This window comes from Lutra lutra, chromosome 1, assembly GCF_902655055.1.
Source record: "Lutra lutra chromosome 1, mLutLut1.2, whole genome shotgun sequence".
NCBI lineage: Eukaryota > Metazoa > Chordata > Mammalia > Carnivora > Mustelidae > Lutra > Lutra lutra.
Genome location: NC_062278.1, coordinates 222232369 through 222247360, shown reverse-complemented (window position 1 = coordinate 222247360; position 14992 = coordinate 222232369). Strand labels below are relative to the sequence as shown.

Here is a 14992-nt window from a genome sequence, read left to right as displayed (position 1 = left end):
GCACTCGGGGGGGTCCTGCGGGGTCTCCAGGCGCCCCTGACGGAAAGGGGCCGGCTCTGCCAGTCTCACATGGCCGTGTTCCCTCCTCGGGGAGCCCAGCCACTGTCCCCAAGACCCCACGCCCCTTGCATGTTCTAGGCTCTGCCCAGGGGTATGTGGGACACCACTGACGGAGCAGGGAGGCTGGGGACCCCCTCTCGCCCCCTTCTTCGTGTTGGGCCCTGTTGCTGACTGACAGGCCCAGAACACCTCGCTTGCTCTGGCCCCCAGGGCCTGCTGGAGGGATGGTTCCCAAAGCGGGCGGAGCCTTCCCTGCGCCTTCCCGACCCGCCTGAGGTCCTTCCCACTGGAGCAGGTGACAGAGCGAGGCCCCGCCCAGGCTCCCAGGGCAACTCGCCTTTCTGGGTGATGTGGGTGTGCACGGGTGTGTGTGAACCTGGAAGGGGGGTGTGCGTGCCACAGCCCTGGGCCATCACCCCTCCCTGAGCACGTGGCCCGGGGATCCCCTCCATGGGACCCCTGCCTACTCTGAGCCAGCTGCACCCAGGACTCTGGGTCTGGCCTGGTCCTTGGAGCAGGGGTCCTGGGGGTCCCCCCAAGGGGAGGCAGCACCATCTGTGCCACTGGTGCCCCCTGCCCTGGAGAGCTGGCAGCCGCACTGGCCGCGGGGAAGCAGCCTGCCCTCTCGGTGTTCCTGCCTGCCAGCCCCTGCCAGCTCAGTTAAAAACCCGCTGCTTCCCTCCACGGTGAGCCCGCCGTGCCCTGTTGCCTTGTGTCCTGTCACCTTGTCCCGTCAGCCACGCGTAGACATTCCGGGCGGGTGTGGCAGACCTTGAGTACTGGACGGGGACGGGGTGGGCTGGTAGCAGCCTCCAGCAGTGCACTCAGGTTTATTTAATCAATTAGTTTGGAGAGAGGCAGAGGAGGGAGGGAGGGCGGGCGCGGGGAGAGCATGTCAAGCAGGCTCCGCACCCAGGGCAGACGCCGGCAGGGGCCTCGCTCTCACGAGCCTGGGATCACGACCTGGGCTGAAACCCAGCGTCCTCCGTCACACTCCATCAGCCCCCGGAGGTGCCCGGGGGCCCCGCCCTGACTTGAGGACTTGTTGGGTGGCGGGGTTGGTGCTTTCTCTTTGAGGAGATCCTTCGGCTTTGGTGTGAGCGGTTGGCGGGGTTGGAGAGAGACGCCTGGTCTGGCTGAGTCTGCTGGGTGGGCGCAGGTCCGGGAGGGCCTGGGGCCACAGGGCCGGAGGCCACTGGCCGGGGTGGTTTCTGTGGGTACCTCTCCCTCGCCATAGCCAGCTTGGGTGGCCGGCCCCTTCCTCCCTGTATCTTGGGGGCTGCTCAGTACCTACCCTTCCTTCTCAGCCCTCCATGGCTCCCGTGAAGTCCCTCCGGCCAAGGCTGGTCCCATTCCAGTGGCGCGCACAGCCTGTCGCCGGCCCTCCCTTGGCAGCTGCAGACCGCGTGAAGCCTTGCTGGGGTCAAGGTTCCCTCCGGCCCCGCCTGACCACAGGCCATAGTTCTGTGCCGTGAGGCCCACCTGCACAGCTCAGGGTGGGGTGCAGGGGGGCGGGTGGTGGGATGGCCCCGAGGCATCTGAGGTCCGTGGTGAGGGTCTCTCAGCCTTGGGCACTCTCTGCTCTCTCTGTGCCCAGGCTTGGGGCTCCACAGCTGGCTTTGGGGTTCTGAGGCCTCAGTCACGTGACTGGCCACCCTCTCTGCTGGGGGCTCTGTCCTCGAGTCATGGGGCGGGGGTCCCTCAATAGAGCCCATCCCCCACCAGCCTGACCTGTGGCATTCACAGGGGCCTGAGTCACTGCACCCCTGTACCCCAGAAAGTCGTGGGTCGCACTCGCACCTTCAGAGAAGTCTTTCCAGCGTGTTGGTTCACTGCCCAAGCCTCTCATGGTGCTACCTGTGGGTCCCCCCGCCGGTCTGGGACTGTGTCGTGGACACGTGTGGCCTCCTAACCCCTGTCTTTGTTTCTCTACCAGCTGGGAGCTACGAGATTTGAGGCGGCGGGACCTGTCAACAGAATGTGTCTTCCCCCTGCATGCGACCCCGAGGCCACCGAGATGAGCACCACGGCCGGGCCCTGGCAAGCGCCCGCGTCTCACTAGCAGGGAGCCCGCCGGGCCGCCATGGTGTACTAGCCCCGAAGAGCCGGCCGCAGCCTCAGGTCTGCCCGGACCCGGGATTTGCACGGCAGCAGAGTCACCGTGGAGAGGCCAGGGTACCACAAACTTATGGATTTTGACAAGAAAGGAGGGAAAGGGGAGTCGGAGGAGGGTCGGAGAATGTCCAAGGCCGGCGGCCGGACCAGCCATGGCGTCCGGAGCTCGGGGACCAGCTCAGGGGTCCTGATGGTGGGACCCAACTTCCGGGTCGGGAAGAAGATAGGCTGTGGCAACTTCGGGGAGCTCCGGCTAGGTGAGCCCCTCGCTTATGTTCTGGGGCACGGGAGGGGGAGGCTGCCAGACAGGGCTACAGCCCCCACTCCCAGATGACTTCAGATGGCTGGGACTGGGAATTCAGGTAAGTGTGAGATTCTGCTCCCCAAGGGGGAGGTTCTGCCGGAGGGGTTGAGCCCTAGCCTCAACCTGTGTTTCCCTGTCAGTCGGGGATTGTGTGCGCCCCGCCGTGCAGGGTGGACCCACGTGGAAGTTTCTAGCTGGCGGGGACAGGGGCATTAGCCGGTGAGATGTGTGCTCAGCCCCTGCTGAGCCCTTGGCTGAGCCCTGGAGCCGCAGGCAGAGCCTGAGCCCTTCCCCAGCTGGCGGCCCCGGGAGGCTTCGGGGGTACCGCGCAGAGCCAGAGGCACAGCACAGCTGATCGAGGCGGCCGGCACTGGGCTTGGGCCGTGGCGTCTCGCTGCTTGTCTGCGGCTTTAGGAAGCCCTGGGCTCAGGGTCTGTGAGCGAGCAACTGTCGGGGGCTGGGGTCTGGTCTCTGGGTGCAGGTCGAGGGGGCGGGCGGGGCTGGTGCTGGGCTCGAGCAGCGGGTACGGGTGTCACTCGGGCACGGAGGCTGCCGAGTTTGCGGCCAAGGACAGGGCATCGGCGTCTGACCCTCCTGACAGCCTGCAGCCAGTCCCGCAGCTGACCCAGACGGAGCCACCCTGTCCCCGTCCCGCTGCCCTGCTAGCGTGTGCGCGTGTGCACACCCATGCTCGCACACACCGGGCTCAGTGCCGGCCTGCAGCCTGGGGGCTACACAGGCCTGTCTTTGGGGTGTTGGGGTCAGCAGCCTACACAGTCTGGGTGTGCACAGGCAAGTGACAGGGTGGTTTGGGGCCGTGGGGTGCCGCAGTTTTGGGCTTCAAGCCTTTTAAAAATTGAGGGGCGTGGTGTTTTCTGCCGGGCTTCTGCCCACATGGTTTTGCGTGTCCCCGCTGCTGCATGTATAGCTAGCTGGTTGTCAGTCTTTGTGACTGCGCCCCGTTGTTCCCGTCCGTCCTCCCACTCAGGGACGTGCGGCTGTGCACAGATTTCCGCCACTGTGGTGCACGTGCTCCGTGCGCCCTCCCCAAGTCGAGCGCAGATGTTTTGTTAAAGCGCTGGGTCACGGACAGGAAACTGCCAGACTGGCCCCCCAGGGAGGGCGACATTTCTAAACTCCCACGGGCAGCGTCCGAGGGCCCGGGAGTCCTGTGGCCCCGTCTGAGTTCAGGCTTGTCCAGCTTCTCTGCTTGGAGCGTGCTCGGGGACGCCAGCTGGTCTCATGTGCACTTCCCAATGATTCCTGCCCTCCCGTCCGTCGTGCATCTTTTTTCCGGGCAACTCAAAGGTTTTCCCTTTGCTTCTGGTTTCAGACCACGATTCTGCGTGGTTTAGGGCGGGTTTCTCTGTGTCTGTCCCGCGGACTGAGTGCGCTTTGCAGACCTGTGTGACTCCTTTCCGTTACATCGGAGCAGCTTCGGTCCTCTGTCCTGCTCGTTCCTGCCTTCGTCTTCGGGCCTTTTGCGTCCCCCAGCCCGACGGCGCGCGAGGTGCTCGACGCTCTCCTGCGGGGTCCCCAGGCGGCAGCGGGTGTTCCCACAGCCCGTGGCCTCCCTTTGTTTTGGTCCCGTTCGGTTTTGCTCGTCTGTACGTTCACCGTCCTTCCCTCCACCGCGTCTGGACTGTTGTCGGAGCCGCTGGGGGTGAATCTTTCCTTCCACGCTCGGCGTTTCTCACTTCTCTGGACGCCCCGTTTCCCCCTCGGAGTTTCCCATCTGCCTGTTCGTGTCACCCGTCTCGTCCTTTGAGTCTCACGCATCTCATGAGTGTTAAACACTGAGCTCCCAGCACCTCTGGCTCCGTTTTCCTTGTTACTGCCTCGCTCACGGCGTCTCGCACCCCTGCACTGCCTTCTCCGCTGGAGTGGCGGGTGCCGCGTGGGGCGTCTGCGTGGCACTTTGCCCCGGAGGCTCATCTTGACATCGTCGGGGGCTGGCACTCAGCGGAGAGCAGACCTCACTTGGGCTGGAGTCACCTCTGTCCCATGGCGAGGGCGTCCTGGCTTCTTAGCCAGGGGTCGGGGGAGCTCAGGGGGACCTCTGCACCTGGACGGCCGCCGCTGCAGCCTCCTGTGGCCCCCAGGATCTTCCTTCTGCTCGCCGCCCTCGGGAGCACCAGTGACTCCACTGACATTGGTGAGGCCCTCTGAGCCCCAAGGACCTGACCGCCTCCAGCTGTGTGCGACTCCCCACTTCAGACACAAGTGGGCACGTGTGCACACGCTCACCTTCAGCTCACTCTGGCTTTCAAGGACTTTGGCTCTCCCAGGGCTCACGCAGGTGGTCAGAATGCCAGTTTCTTCAGCAAGACCCAGTGATCAGTTACTGTAAAGGGTCAGAATCCCCAGAGTTAAAGACTTCCTGCTGTGAGGGGCGCGTGGCTGGCCCCTCTGGTTGAGCGTCTGACTCTTGGTCTCGGCTTGGGTCGTGATCTCAGGGCTGTGGCGTCGAGCCCCACGTCCGGCTCTGTGCTCCGCGGGCGGCTGCTGGGGACTCTTCTCCTGCCCCCTCCCCACTCGTGCGCTTGCCTGCTTGCTCTGTCTTTGAAGTCTTTGGGAAGACCCCGTGTTTTCACGAGAAAGCCGGTTAGAAGCGAGGACAGACAGGCCACAGACAGGTGGTGCCGCCGAGCGCTGTGATAGAGCCCCGGTGTCGCACACATGTAAAAAGACGCCGTGAGTCCAGACGGGCAGGAGAGGGCCGCCCAGCCAGCTCGACGGGGGGGCGTGTGAATCCTGATCCGGGGTCGTGAGCTGGAGCCCCGTTCTGCTGCTGGGAGGACGGAAAGAGACCACATTAGAAACGGGCAGCAGGTATGGAGAGAGGCTCCCAGAAGCAGCCGTTGAGTCGCCATGGGGCGCAGAGGCACTCGGCCTTACCGGCCACGGGTGAAGGCGGCCACGTGAGTCGCACGCCACGTTTGCAGCTCGAGCAGCGGACCGGGCAGGGCGGCTCGGCGTGTTGGTGCCCTGCGGTGCGTGGGAGAGCGGCCGGGGGGCCAGCCGGCGTCCTCGGAGAAACATGGCAGGAGCCGGGAAGGGGGACGGGCAGGGTGGTGCCCCCTTGGTCGCTGCCTCGGGTGGCTTCTGCGTCGCTGTGCAGCCGGCGGCATCCCACGTCTGCCCGAGCTCGTCACGTGGGCCCGGCAGGTGCGCGCATCCCTGGGAAATGCCTCCAGCGAAAACAGGCACCGCAAGTCCTGCTGAGCCCGGCTGCGCTCATCGGTGGGAGTACAGAGGGCGCTGCTGCTGCTTTGAAATGCTCTGCTCTTACTAAAAATAAGGAAGATGGGGGCGCCCGGGGGGCTCCATTGGTTGACCCTCTGCCTTCGGCTCAGGTCCTGATCCCAGGGTCCTGGGATCGAGCCCCGCATCGGGCTCTCTGCTCAGCGGGAAGCCTGTTTCTCCCCCTGCCTCTGCTGCTCCCCCTGCTTGTGCTCGCTTTCTCTCAAATAAATAAAATCTTAAAAACAAGTAAATAAAGGAGATGATCTGGTGACAGGTGCACGGCCATTCAGTGGGGTAACGAGCAGGTTGTCACTGGTGTCATCTGGCGCCTGAGGGTGCGGGTCTTCCCCACGTGGCGTTTCCATTTTTTTCTGTTTGAGACTTCCTCATAAAATGTTGAAGAACGAACGTAAGAGGCAAAAGCTAGTTTTCATCAAAAGCAAGGAAGCGGGGCCTCAAGAGCACCCGGTAAGCCTCTTGGTCGTCTACAGCGTGAACAGGGTCTGCCAGGACGCGGGGCCCCACGGTCCACCCCTTCCTGACCGTGGCCCGCAAGGGCGAAGACGGGAAAACAGATGGAGAGAGCGGGCTGGGCGCACCCGCATGGCTCGGGCACAGGCCCGCGGCGGCCACGTGGTCTGTCGGGACACCGGCGGACGTGAGCTTTTCTAGTTGGGCAACAGTTGGAAAAGAAAAGTTTAAACACTGCAGGTCGTCCGCGTGCCGACACCGGCCAGGGGCCCGCAGAGTGACTCCGACAGGCTGTCACACAGTCCCCGGCGACAACTGCGAACCCCCGTGAGAAGTCACCTTGCACGTGGCGGCCAGCGGCTGTGGGGCCAGGTGTCCCCGCCTCGGGTTCTCCTGAGGCCTGCTCAGCGTGTCAGGAAAACGGACCCGTGGACTCTCGAACTGCCCCGGGAACAAGGCCATAGGATGGCCGAGGCTGCTGGTGCCACGGACCACCCGGAGCACAGCTGGGATGGGGCGGGGACTTGGGGGAGGGGCTGGTGGGCAGGGGGAGCCCCCGAGACAGCCTGGGAGCTGGTTCACGGGAACAGCCCGGGTGTGGGTGACACCATGATGGGGGAGTAAGCTGGGGCCTCTTCCCCACAGCGGATCCTCCGGGACAGTGGGACAGACGCGTGGCCTCCCGGAGGAGCAGGTATACCGTGTGGGGCCGCATTCGTGGCCTTCCGGGGCCCGTGAGGCCGGTCTGAGGACATAGGCCAGGGTCGTGCTGGGAGGAGCTGCTCTGCGGGAGATGGCAGCCCGGCTCCCCGCGACACAGTGCCCAATAACCCCTGGCGGGGCTAGGGAGTGGGGCCGAGCACTTGGGCAGCCCTTGGCGGTGCTGCAGCCCACCCGACCTCAGAGCCGCAGGGTGCGGGACCCTTTACAGAAGCTGCGGGGCTGGGCCGGCGGTCCAGGTGCCCCATCTGGGGTTTCTAGCAGGTGAAACCTGGGCCGTGGCTGGTTCTGGAACTCACGTGTTCACAGTTCTCTGGGGTTGGGTGTGTGGGCTCTTCCTGTGTGGGCTTCTGGAGGTCCTGCTGGTCAGTGATGGGCTGGGGAAGACCACTTGCCCCAGGCTCTTTCTAACCTGTGAGGCACACAGATCCTAGCCCCAGGCGTGCTGGGAAGGCAGCCAGAGGCGCTCTGCCGACCAGATGCCGCTGCGTGGGGTCTCACTGGACCACAGGTTCCAGCAAGGTGCAGGGCCCTGGGGCCTCTTTCCGCACCAAAGGGAGTTCCCCACGCCGATGGCCAGGGGTGGAGCGCCTTCGGTGAGTCCCCTGCAGGCCTCCATGTGGCTCCTTGCCAGGGGGCTGTGCTCCACAGGGCTGGGGTCTGCTGGTGGGACCGACAGAAGGAGATGAGCCAGTGGGGGCGGGGGCGTGGACTGCTCTGGGGCTGGTCCTGGGTAGAGGCTGAGCAGCTGTTAGAGGGGAAAGGGGAGGGGGTGTTCTGGTGAGCCCCGAGGGGCTGCTGCAGGTCAGATGGCACAGGCTGAGGGAAACACTGCCCTCTCCTGCTTTGCTGCCGTGGGAGCTGAAGAGGGGCCTTGGGGTCACCACGGGTCTACGTTTTCTCTCTTTGTCTTTTTAGATGGGAGAAATTGCGGCGAGCTGGTGTGCTGGCAGGAAGGAGTCCCTAGAGAGGAGTTGGGAGCGGCCCCCTTGAGTGGGCGGGCCTGGTTGGTGGCGGGAGGAGAGGAGAGGGCCGCCTGCGGGGTGGGGGAGGCCAAGGATGAGGGTGGGGGGGGCAGATGGGGCCACCCGCGGTGGGGCAGGGGGCCTCGTAGGCGTTCTTTTCCTTCCCAGGACGTGGCCAAGCTCAAGGGGGTCTGCTGGGGAATCGGAGGCGGCCCCCGGAGGCCCCTGGGTCCGCTGGGCCCCCTGCCGGGGCGCTGCGGCTCTGACGCTCGTCTCTCCCGCAGGGAAGAATCTCTACACAAATGAGTACGTGGCTATCAAACTGGTGAGTCTGGGACTTTCGTGTGGCCGCCCGGCAGGCCACATCCGGGCTCACACCGGCCGAGAGTCTCCGGGGGGGGGGGCACGCGCAGAGGGGGGTGTCACCTGAGCTCAGACCGGCTCAGTGGGTCTCCTGGGGGGCGGTGTGCACACCGTGGGTGGCGGGGATCACCTAACCACATGTCCGCCTGCCCTTCCCAGGAGCCCATCAAGTCGCGGGCGCCCCAGCTGCACCTGGAGTACCGCTTCTACAAGCAGCTCAACGCCGCAGGTACGGCGGGCGCGGAGCACGCGCAGTGCGGGGCGGTGCCCAGGGCGCCCCGCAGTCCCCACACGAGTCTGTGTTGCCCGCTCCAGAGGGCGTCCCTCAGGTCTACTACTTCGGTCCTTGTGGGAAGTACAATGCCATGGTGCTGGAGCTGCTCGGGCCGAGCCTGGAGGACCTGTTTGACCTGTGCGACCGCACGTTCACGCTCAAGACGGTGCTCATGATCGCCATCCAGCTGGTGCGGGCTGGGGGCGCTGGGGCAGGGCGGGGCCGGGGGGCGGGGCTGCGGTGGCCCTGACGCCGCCCCCCCCCCCCCCCCCCCCCCCCCCCGCCCCAGATCACGCGCATGGAGTACGTGCACACGAAGAGCCTCATCTACCGCGACGTGAAGCCCGAGAACTTCCTGGTGGGCCGGCCGGGCAGCAAGCGTCAGCACGCCATCCACATCATCGACTTCGGCCTGGCCAAGGAGTACATCGACCCCGAGACCAAGAAGCACATCCCGTACCGGGAGCACAAGAGCCTCACGGGCACGGCGCGCTACATGAGCATCAACACGCACCTGGGCAAGGGTGAGCGGCGCGCGGGCCGGGTGGGGGGGCGCGCGGGCCGCACTGACCTGCTCTCCCCCCCCCCCCCTCAGAGCAGAGCCGCCGCGACGACCTGGAGGCGCTGGGCCACATGTTTATGTACTTCCTGCGCGGCAGCCTGCCCTGGCAGGGGCTCAAGGTGGGCGCGGCGGCGGGGCCGGGGGCGCCGGGGGCCGGCGGCGCGGGCTCGGCTGACCGCTGTCCCCGCAGGCCGACACGCTCAAGGAGCGCTACCAGAAGATCGGGGACACCAAGCGGGCCACGCCCATCGAGGTGCTCTGCGAGAGCTTCCCAGGTGAGGGCCGCCCCCGCCCCGCGGCCCCGGGCCCACTGACCACCCCCCGCCCCGCTAACCCCGCGCCCCCGCCGGCTCCCCACAGAGGAGATGGCCACGTACCTGCGCTACGTGCGGCGCCTGGACTTCTTCGAGAAGCCTGACTACGACTATCTGCGCAAGCTCTTCACCGACCTCTTTGACCGCAGCGGGTTCGTGTTCGACTACGAGTACGACTGGGCGGGGAAGCCGCTGGTACGTGGGCCGCGGCCCTAGAGTTCTGGTTCCTGCGGCGGGCGGGGCCCCAGGCGCGTGGTGGGCGGGGCCCCGGGCAGTGGGGCGGGGGCAAGGGGCGTGGTGGGCGGCCTCAGCAGTGCGCCCCGCACCCCTTGCAGCCCACGCCCATCGGCACGGTCCACTCCGACCTGCCCTCGCAGCCTCAGCCTCGGGACAAAGCCCCGCCACACAGCAAAAACCAGGTGAGGGGCTGGGCCGACGACCCCGACATGGGGGGTGGGGCAGGGCCCCCCTGACCCGCCTGCTGCGCCCTCACCCAGGCGTTGAACTCCACCAACGGGGAGCTGAACGCGGACGACCCCACGGCCGGGCACTCCAACGCCCCCATCACAGCGCCCGCGGAGGTGGAGGTGGCCGACGACACCAAGTAAGGCCCTGGGCAACAGCCGGGCACGGGGGCACCTCGGGCCCCCTTCCCACCCCGTGCCACATGTCCGCGTCCCCTCGCCCTCCCCGTGCAGGTGCTGCTGCTTCTTCAAGAGGAGGAAGAGAAAAGCAGTGCAGCGTCACAAGTGACCCCGGGGCCAAGGCGCCCCGACCCCTCCTGCCACAGCCCCTCCCTCCCCCCCCCCCGGGGGCAGTCCGGCCCCGCCGCGCGGCCGCGGCCAGGACGCAGACTGCAGGGCCGGCCGCAGCTGCCTGCCTGGCCCTCGTGGGCTCACTTCCTTCACACGAGACTTTGGCCGAAGTTTCTACACCCGTGTCTAGTCCTTCCCTCTGAGAGCAGTGGCAGTGGAACAAGGAGAAGCGGCGGGGGCCGCCGCCCGCCGGAGTGAGTAGTCGGCAGCCCACGCCGCCGCCCTGTTAGTCTCATAAAGTCCAGCTTGTCTCCCTCGATCCAAAGGCCGTTTTCTCGAGGGGGCACCGTGGGCGTCGCTGCCGGGGGGCGAGCCCGCCCTGGGCTTCTCCGCGCCACAGGGGAAGGCGGGGTGGGGGAGGCCCCGACCAAATGTTGCCGCAGAGCCTGGACCGGCGGGCACAGCCCCGAGGGGTCTCCTGCCGCCGCTGCTCGTGGAGCCGAGTCCAGGGCCCAGAGCCCCAGGGGCGGCACCTGCTTGGCGCTCGGGCCGAGGTCTGTGCGCAGGCGTGCACGGGCTTTTCGCGGCCGTGCTCCACGCCCCGGCAGAGCAGCGGGAGACAAGCGCCTTAAAGCCCTGTCCCAGCCCCGCGGGCGCGCCCAGGCCGGGCAGCCCTGGCGGGAGCCATCCCTCTGGGCCCCCCCCCGGAGGGCCTGCGCTGGCTCTCGGGCTGGAGCGGCGGGGCTGGCCTGGCAGCGGGTGTGCGTCTAGGCCTTGCTTTACACCGTGTACAGAAACGGCACTTCGGTTTCTCTGACGCTTCCTGGAAGCCATAGAGTTTAGGGGCTTTTTTTAAAAAAATAAAGGAAAATGAAAGTCCAGAGTGTGGTGTCCGGTGTTTCCAAGAGGCTTGGCTGGGGCAGCAGAGGTGCGCCCGTCCCTAGGCGGGGCAGGCCCAGGGCGTGACCCCCTGCTCGCAAGACGAGGGCGTCAGAGCTGCAGTCAGTGCTGGAGCTGGGCAAGGCTCCGTTTGGGGGCTGGGGACGCCGCTGTTGCCCTTGTCAGGATGAGCGTGGAGGACAGCTACGGGCCAGGTCTCCTTGGGCCTGGCTTCACACAAACACGTTAGAAATCCCGGCAAAGTGGCTGCTTGCAGGAGAAGTGGCGGGGGTGGGGCAGCCGCACTGGGTCCCTGTGCGCCTGACAAAGTGGGGGGCCCCGGGACAGCCTCATGTGGTGCCTTGAATGCAGCACAGAGGGAAAAAGGTTTCAGTGGCTTCTGGGCTGCCCGTGTTCTTCCGGCGCTCATCATGTTGACACCCACCATGGCATGGGATGGTGTTAGGGACGGATCTTTGGATGTGGTGCAGATCGGTGAGGTCATGGTGTTGGGGGGGGGGGGTCTCCCCCTGCTGGGCTAATGCCCTTGTGAGGGGTCTTGGAGTGATGTGGCCGAAAGCAAAGGGAGTGAATTCTTAGCAAAACCAGAATGTGACCCTGTCCACTGCAGACCAGGGAGCTCAGCCAGGGGACTCCCAGCCTCCCTGGACAGGTGACTTCGACGCCAGTGAGGATGGAGAGACACTCCTGACCGCATTCGAAGACTTCTGTGAAAAGTCATCTTGGATCAGAAATTCAAAAAAACTAAAGACAGAGATGGACAGAACCAGAAGCGGAAACAGCTTGAATTCAGAAGGAAATGGAGGGGGAAGAGGACTTCAGGAACGAGGAAGAGTCCGCAGGGCCCAGCGTCCGTGAAAGGGCTGGGAAGCAGGGGACAGAGGGAGCACGAGGCGTGCCAGGAGGAAGACAGAGGCCACCAAGGGAGTGCCACGCCGGCAGAGCCTTTGAAGAAGCAAGTCGGAGCAAGCATGGAAAGCCTCTGCTGGAGAGAACATTCCAGATGGAGGGACAGCGCCAACCCCCCACACTGAATGGGCACCTGGGGGATGCAGAGAACAGCCACTGACAAGGCATTTTCTGGCAAGGCGACTGTTTCAGCGGCGCCGCTGGGCTGGGTGACCTGCCGGCCGAGGCGACTCAAACGTGTGAGCGCAGGGTCCGCGCGCCGCCAGGCTGAGCTTCGTGCGGGGCTCACAGAGCCCATGTGCAGCGCTGCGCACTGTGCAGGCCCGCGGGGAGGATGGAGGGCAGTGACCATGGGGGGCGCGGACACTGGAGAGAGAAGGCAGGTAGCGCAGCCAGACGCCCAGCCCCAGAGCTGATGCCGCTGGCGCCCTGGGCTGTGGGGTCAGAGCCTGTGGCCCCGGGTACGGAGCGGGCGGGTCGGTGCAGGGATGGAGCTGCGCGGGCGCTGCTGGCCTCACAGTGGGGCCCGTTCCCGCCCACCCCGCTTCCGGGCCGTATCTGCTGTGTATTTCTGAGCAGAGTCATTGTGTCCTGGTCCCTGGTATATTTCCGTTATGTAATTGTGAGTACACGTTTATGTGTGTGTGTTCCGTGTGCACGCGTGTGTGCGTGCTGCCTCCACCGCTTGCCGGGGAGGCCCCGGGCTCGGCCTGTCCTTCCAGCCTGGGGAGGTGCTTTTAAAGGTGTTGCGAATGTGGGTTTTTGCAACAAAGTCTCAACATTTGTGCTCAACATTTGTTGCCTGAGAACATGTTGCCTGTGTTAGCGATGGCTGTTGGGAATGGGATTTCAGGTGGGCAGGTGGGTTCAGTTTTTTGTGGGGGCATTTTGGGTTTTTTGCTCTTCAGCAGTTTACAGATGTCATTCGGCTGATTCTGATGTGAGTCATCATTGCTCCCTTCCAACTCCTGGACCTTTTTGTCTGGCCACCTGCGACGCCGCGTGTGAGCCGTGTGGCAGTGGCATGTGGTTGTCTCTGTCTTCGTCCTGCAGGACTTGCTGGCTCCTTAGATCTGGGGGTCGGTGTCTTGCATCAGCTCTGGCCGGTTTCCTGCTGTGAGCTCAGCAAGCGTGTTTTCCCAATGCCTCACCCCCAGGTTTCCAGTTCTCTTTGTGTGGGACCATCTTACCTGACCCCAGAGGGCTCTGATACTCTGTGGGGTTTTGTTTTATGGTTTTCTCCTCCTCCTCTTCTGTTTCTCTTTTGTGCTTCCAGTTTGGGTAATTTTTTTTTTTTAAAGATTTTATTTATTTATTTGACAGAGAGAGAGATCACAAGTAGACGGAGAGGCAGGCAGAGAGAGGGGAAGGGAAGCAGGCTCCCCGCTGAGCAGAGAGCCCGATGCGGGACTCGATCCCAGGACCCCGAGATCATGACCCGAGCCAAAGGCAGCGGCCCAACCCACTGAGCCACCCAGGCGCCCCAGTTTGGGTAATTTTGACATGTCTTTGGATTTACTAGTCCTGACTTTTTGTTGTGCTTTGTGTGCTCTTAAGCTATCCAATTTATTAGTTCTGTTTTACAATTTTGTTTATATGACAGAGCACAGCAGATGGAGCGGCAGGCAGAGGGAGGAGCGGGCTCCCTGCTGAGCACAGTGCCCAACATGGGGCTCCATCCCAGGACCCTGGGATCATGAATGACCCAAGCCGAAGGCAGATGCCCAACCGACTGAGCCACCCAGGCGCCCCCTATGTATTTTTTTTTTTTTAAGATTTTATTTATTCATTTGATACAGACAGAGATCACAAGTAGACACAGAGGCAGAGAGAGAGAGAGGAGGAAGCAGGCTCCCTGCAGAGCAGAGAGCCTGATGTGGGGCTCGATCCCAGGACCCTGAGACCATGACCTCAGCCGAAGGCAGAGGCTTAACCCACGGAGCCGCCCCGGCGCCCCTGACCTCTAGTTTCAACATCTGGGGCCCCTGTAGGTCTGCTTCTATAGGCTGTAGTGTTTTTTTCCCTCTTGATTATAGATTTCATTTTCCTCCTTCACGTTTCAGAATTGTTTTGTGTCGCAAACACTGTGCTTGAAGACCACAGAGCCAGAGGGTGCTCCTTCCCAGACTGCCGGCCTGGATGAGGCCTTGGTCGGGCTCATCAGGCTGCGTTTCCACCTGGGCTTTGGCTTGCCTCCAGTTCACAGGTCTTGAACTTTGTTCGTGTCTTGAGCTTGTTTTTATTGCCAGCCCCGAGTTCTCGCCGGACTCTGATTTCCAAGCACTGCGAGACCACAGACTTCCACCCCCACCCACCCTGCACCACCCGCCCAGCACTACGCCATTTTCCAAGCTCCTCCAGGTTCCGGTTGGTTCTGCCAGTACACACGGGTGCCAGCCCCAGCCGGCTTCTCTCGGGCAGAGTGTGCCCTGCCAATGGCATGCCCAGCTCGGCACATGCTTCTGGAGGGCTGCTTGTTGGCCTCTGCCCACCGGGCAGTGTCTCTTCCTGAAACCCAGCCCCTCTAGGTTCCTCGGCATCCATGTCCCTTTGATAGGTTTTCTTTCAATTTTAACTTTAGGCTGTCCGCTGTGGCCCGATGGCGTGCGGACAAGAGGACGTTGATGTGCCCCCCGCCCCAGGCCAGGGTGACTAACACACTCCTCAGCTCCCAGAGTTGATGGTGTGCGCAAGGTGAGGACATGGGGCCCTTTGTAGTAGCTCTACCGGCCTACGCTGTCATCACTGGGCTGCACAGTGCACCCCGAGAACACGCATATCTTCTAAGATGTGCGCCAACCAGCATCCGCCCAGTTCGCCCAGCCCTGGCCACCAGGGTACTCTCTGATCCCAAGGGAGTGGCTGTAGTTCAGATGCCACGTGTAAGACCTCATACAGCCTCTGTGCGTGATGTCATGCGTTGCTGCAAATGCCAGAACTTTCCCTTTGAAAGGAAAAGAGGCTGATTCTGCACACTGCACACCACGTTTTCTTCCTTCTTTCACTCATGACGCTTCATTTCCGTGTCGCCAGT

At 63.9% G+C, this 14992-nt stretch overlaps 2 protein-coding genes and 1 long non-coding RNA gene across 4 annotated transcripts in view; 1 reads left to right on the top strand and 2 right to left on the bottom strand.

The window, feature by feature from the left end:
• LOC125089260 (uncharacterized) overlaps positions 1–8367 on the bottom strand; it is a 17797-nt gene extending 9430 nt beyond the window's left edge. The window contains exon 1 of the long non-coding RNA XR_007123902.1: positions 8356–8367. This is a non-coding gene — a long non-coding RNA (uncharacterized LOC125089260). The remainder of the gene's footprint in view (positions 1–8355) is intronic.
• The window catches only part of CSNK1G2 (casein kinase 1 gamma 2), a 25671-nt gene extending 14645 nt beyond the window's left edge, over positions 1–11026 (top strand). Inside the window, exons 2-12 of one of the 2 annotated variants that reach the window (XM_047710713.1) lie at positions 1997–2432; positions 8166–8206; positions 8404–8473; positions 8560–8708; positions 8808–9042; positions 9114–9199; positions 9271–9355; positions 9441–9589; positions 9730–9813; positions 9892–9998; positions 10093–11026. In XM_047710713.1, the coding sequence (XP_047566669.1) occupies positions 2249–2432; positions 8166–8206; positions 8404–8473; positions 8560–8708; positions 8808–9042; positions 9114–9199; positions 9271–9355; positions 9441–9589; positions 9730–9813; positions 9892–9998; positions 10093–10147 (1245 nt within the window). In that variant the 5' untranslated portion in view covers positions 1997–2248 and the 3' untranslated portion in view covers positions 10148–11026. The remainder of the gene's footprint in view (positions 1–1996; positions 2433–8165; positions 8207–8403; positions 8474–8559; positions 8709–8807; positions 9043–9113; positions 9200–9270; positions 9356–9440; positions 9590–9729; positions 9814–9891; positions 9999–10092) is intronic. The other variant, XM_047710722.1, reaches the window with a different exon arrangement.
• LOC125089085 (uncharacterized) overlaps positions 9377–14992 on the bottom strand; it is a 20478-nt gene continuing 14862 nt past the window's right edge. The window contains exon 2 of the transcript XR_007123852.1: positions 9377–9390. The gene's annotated coding sequence lies outside the window, so the exon portion shown is untranslated. The remainder of the gene's footprint in view (positions 9391–14992) is intronic.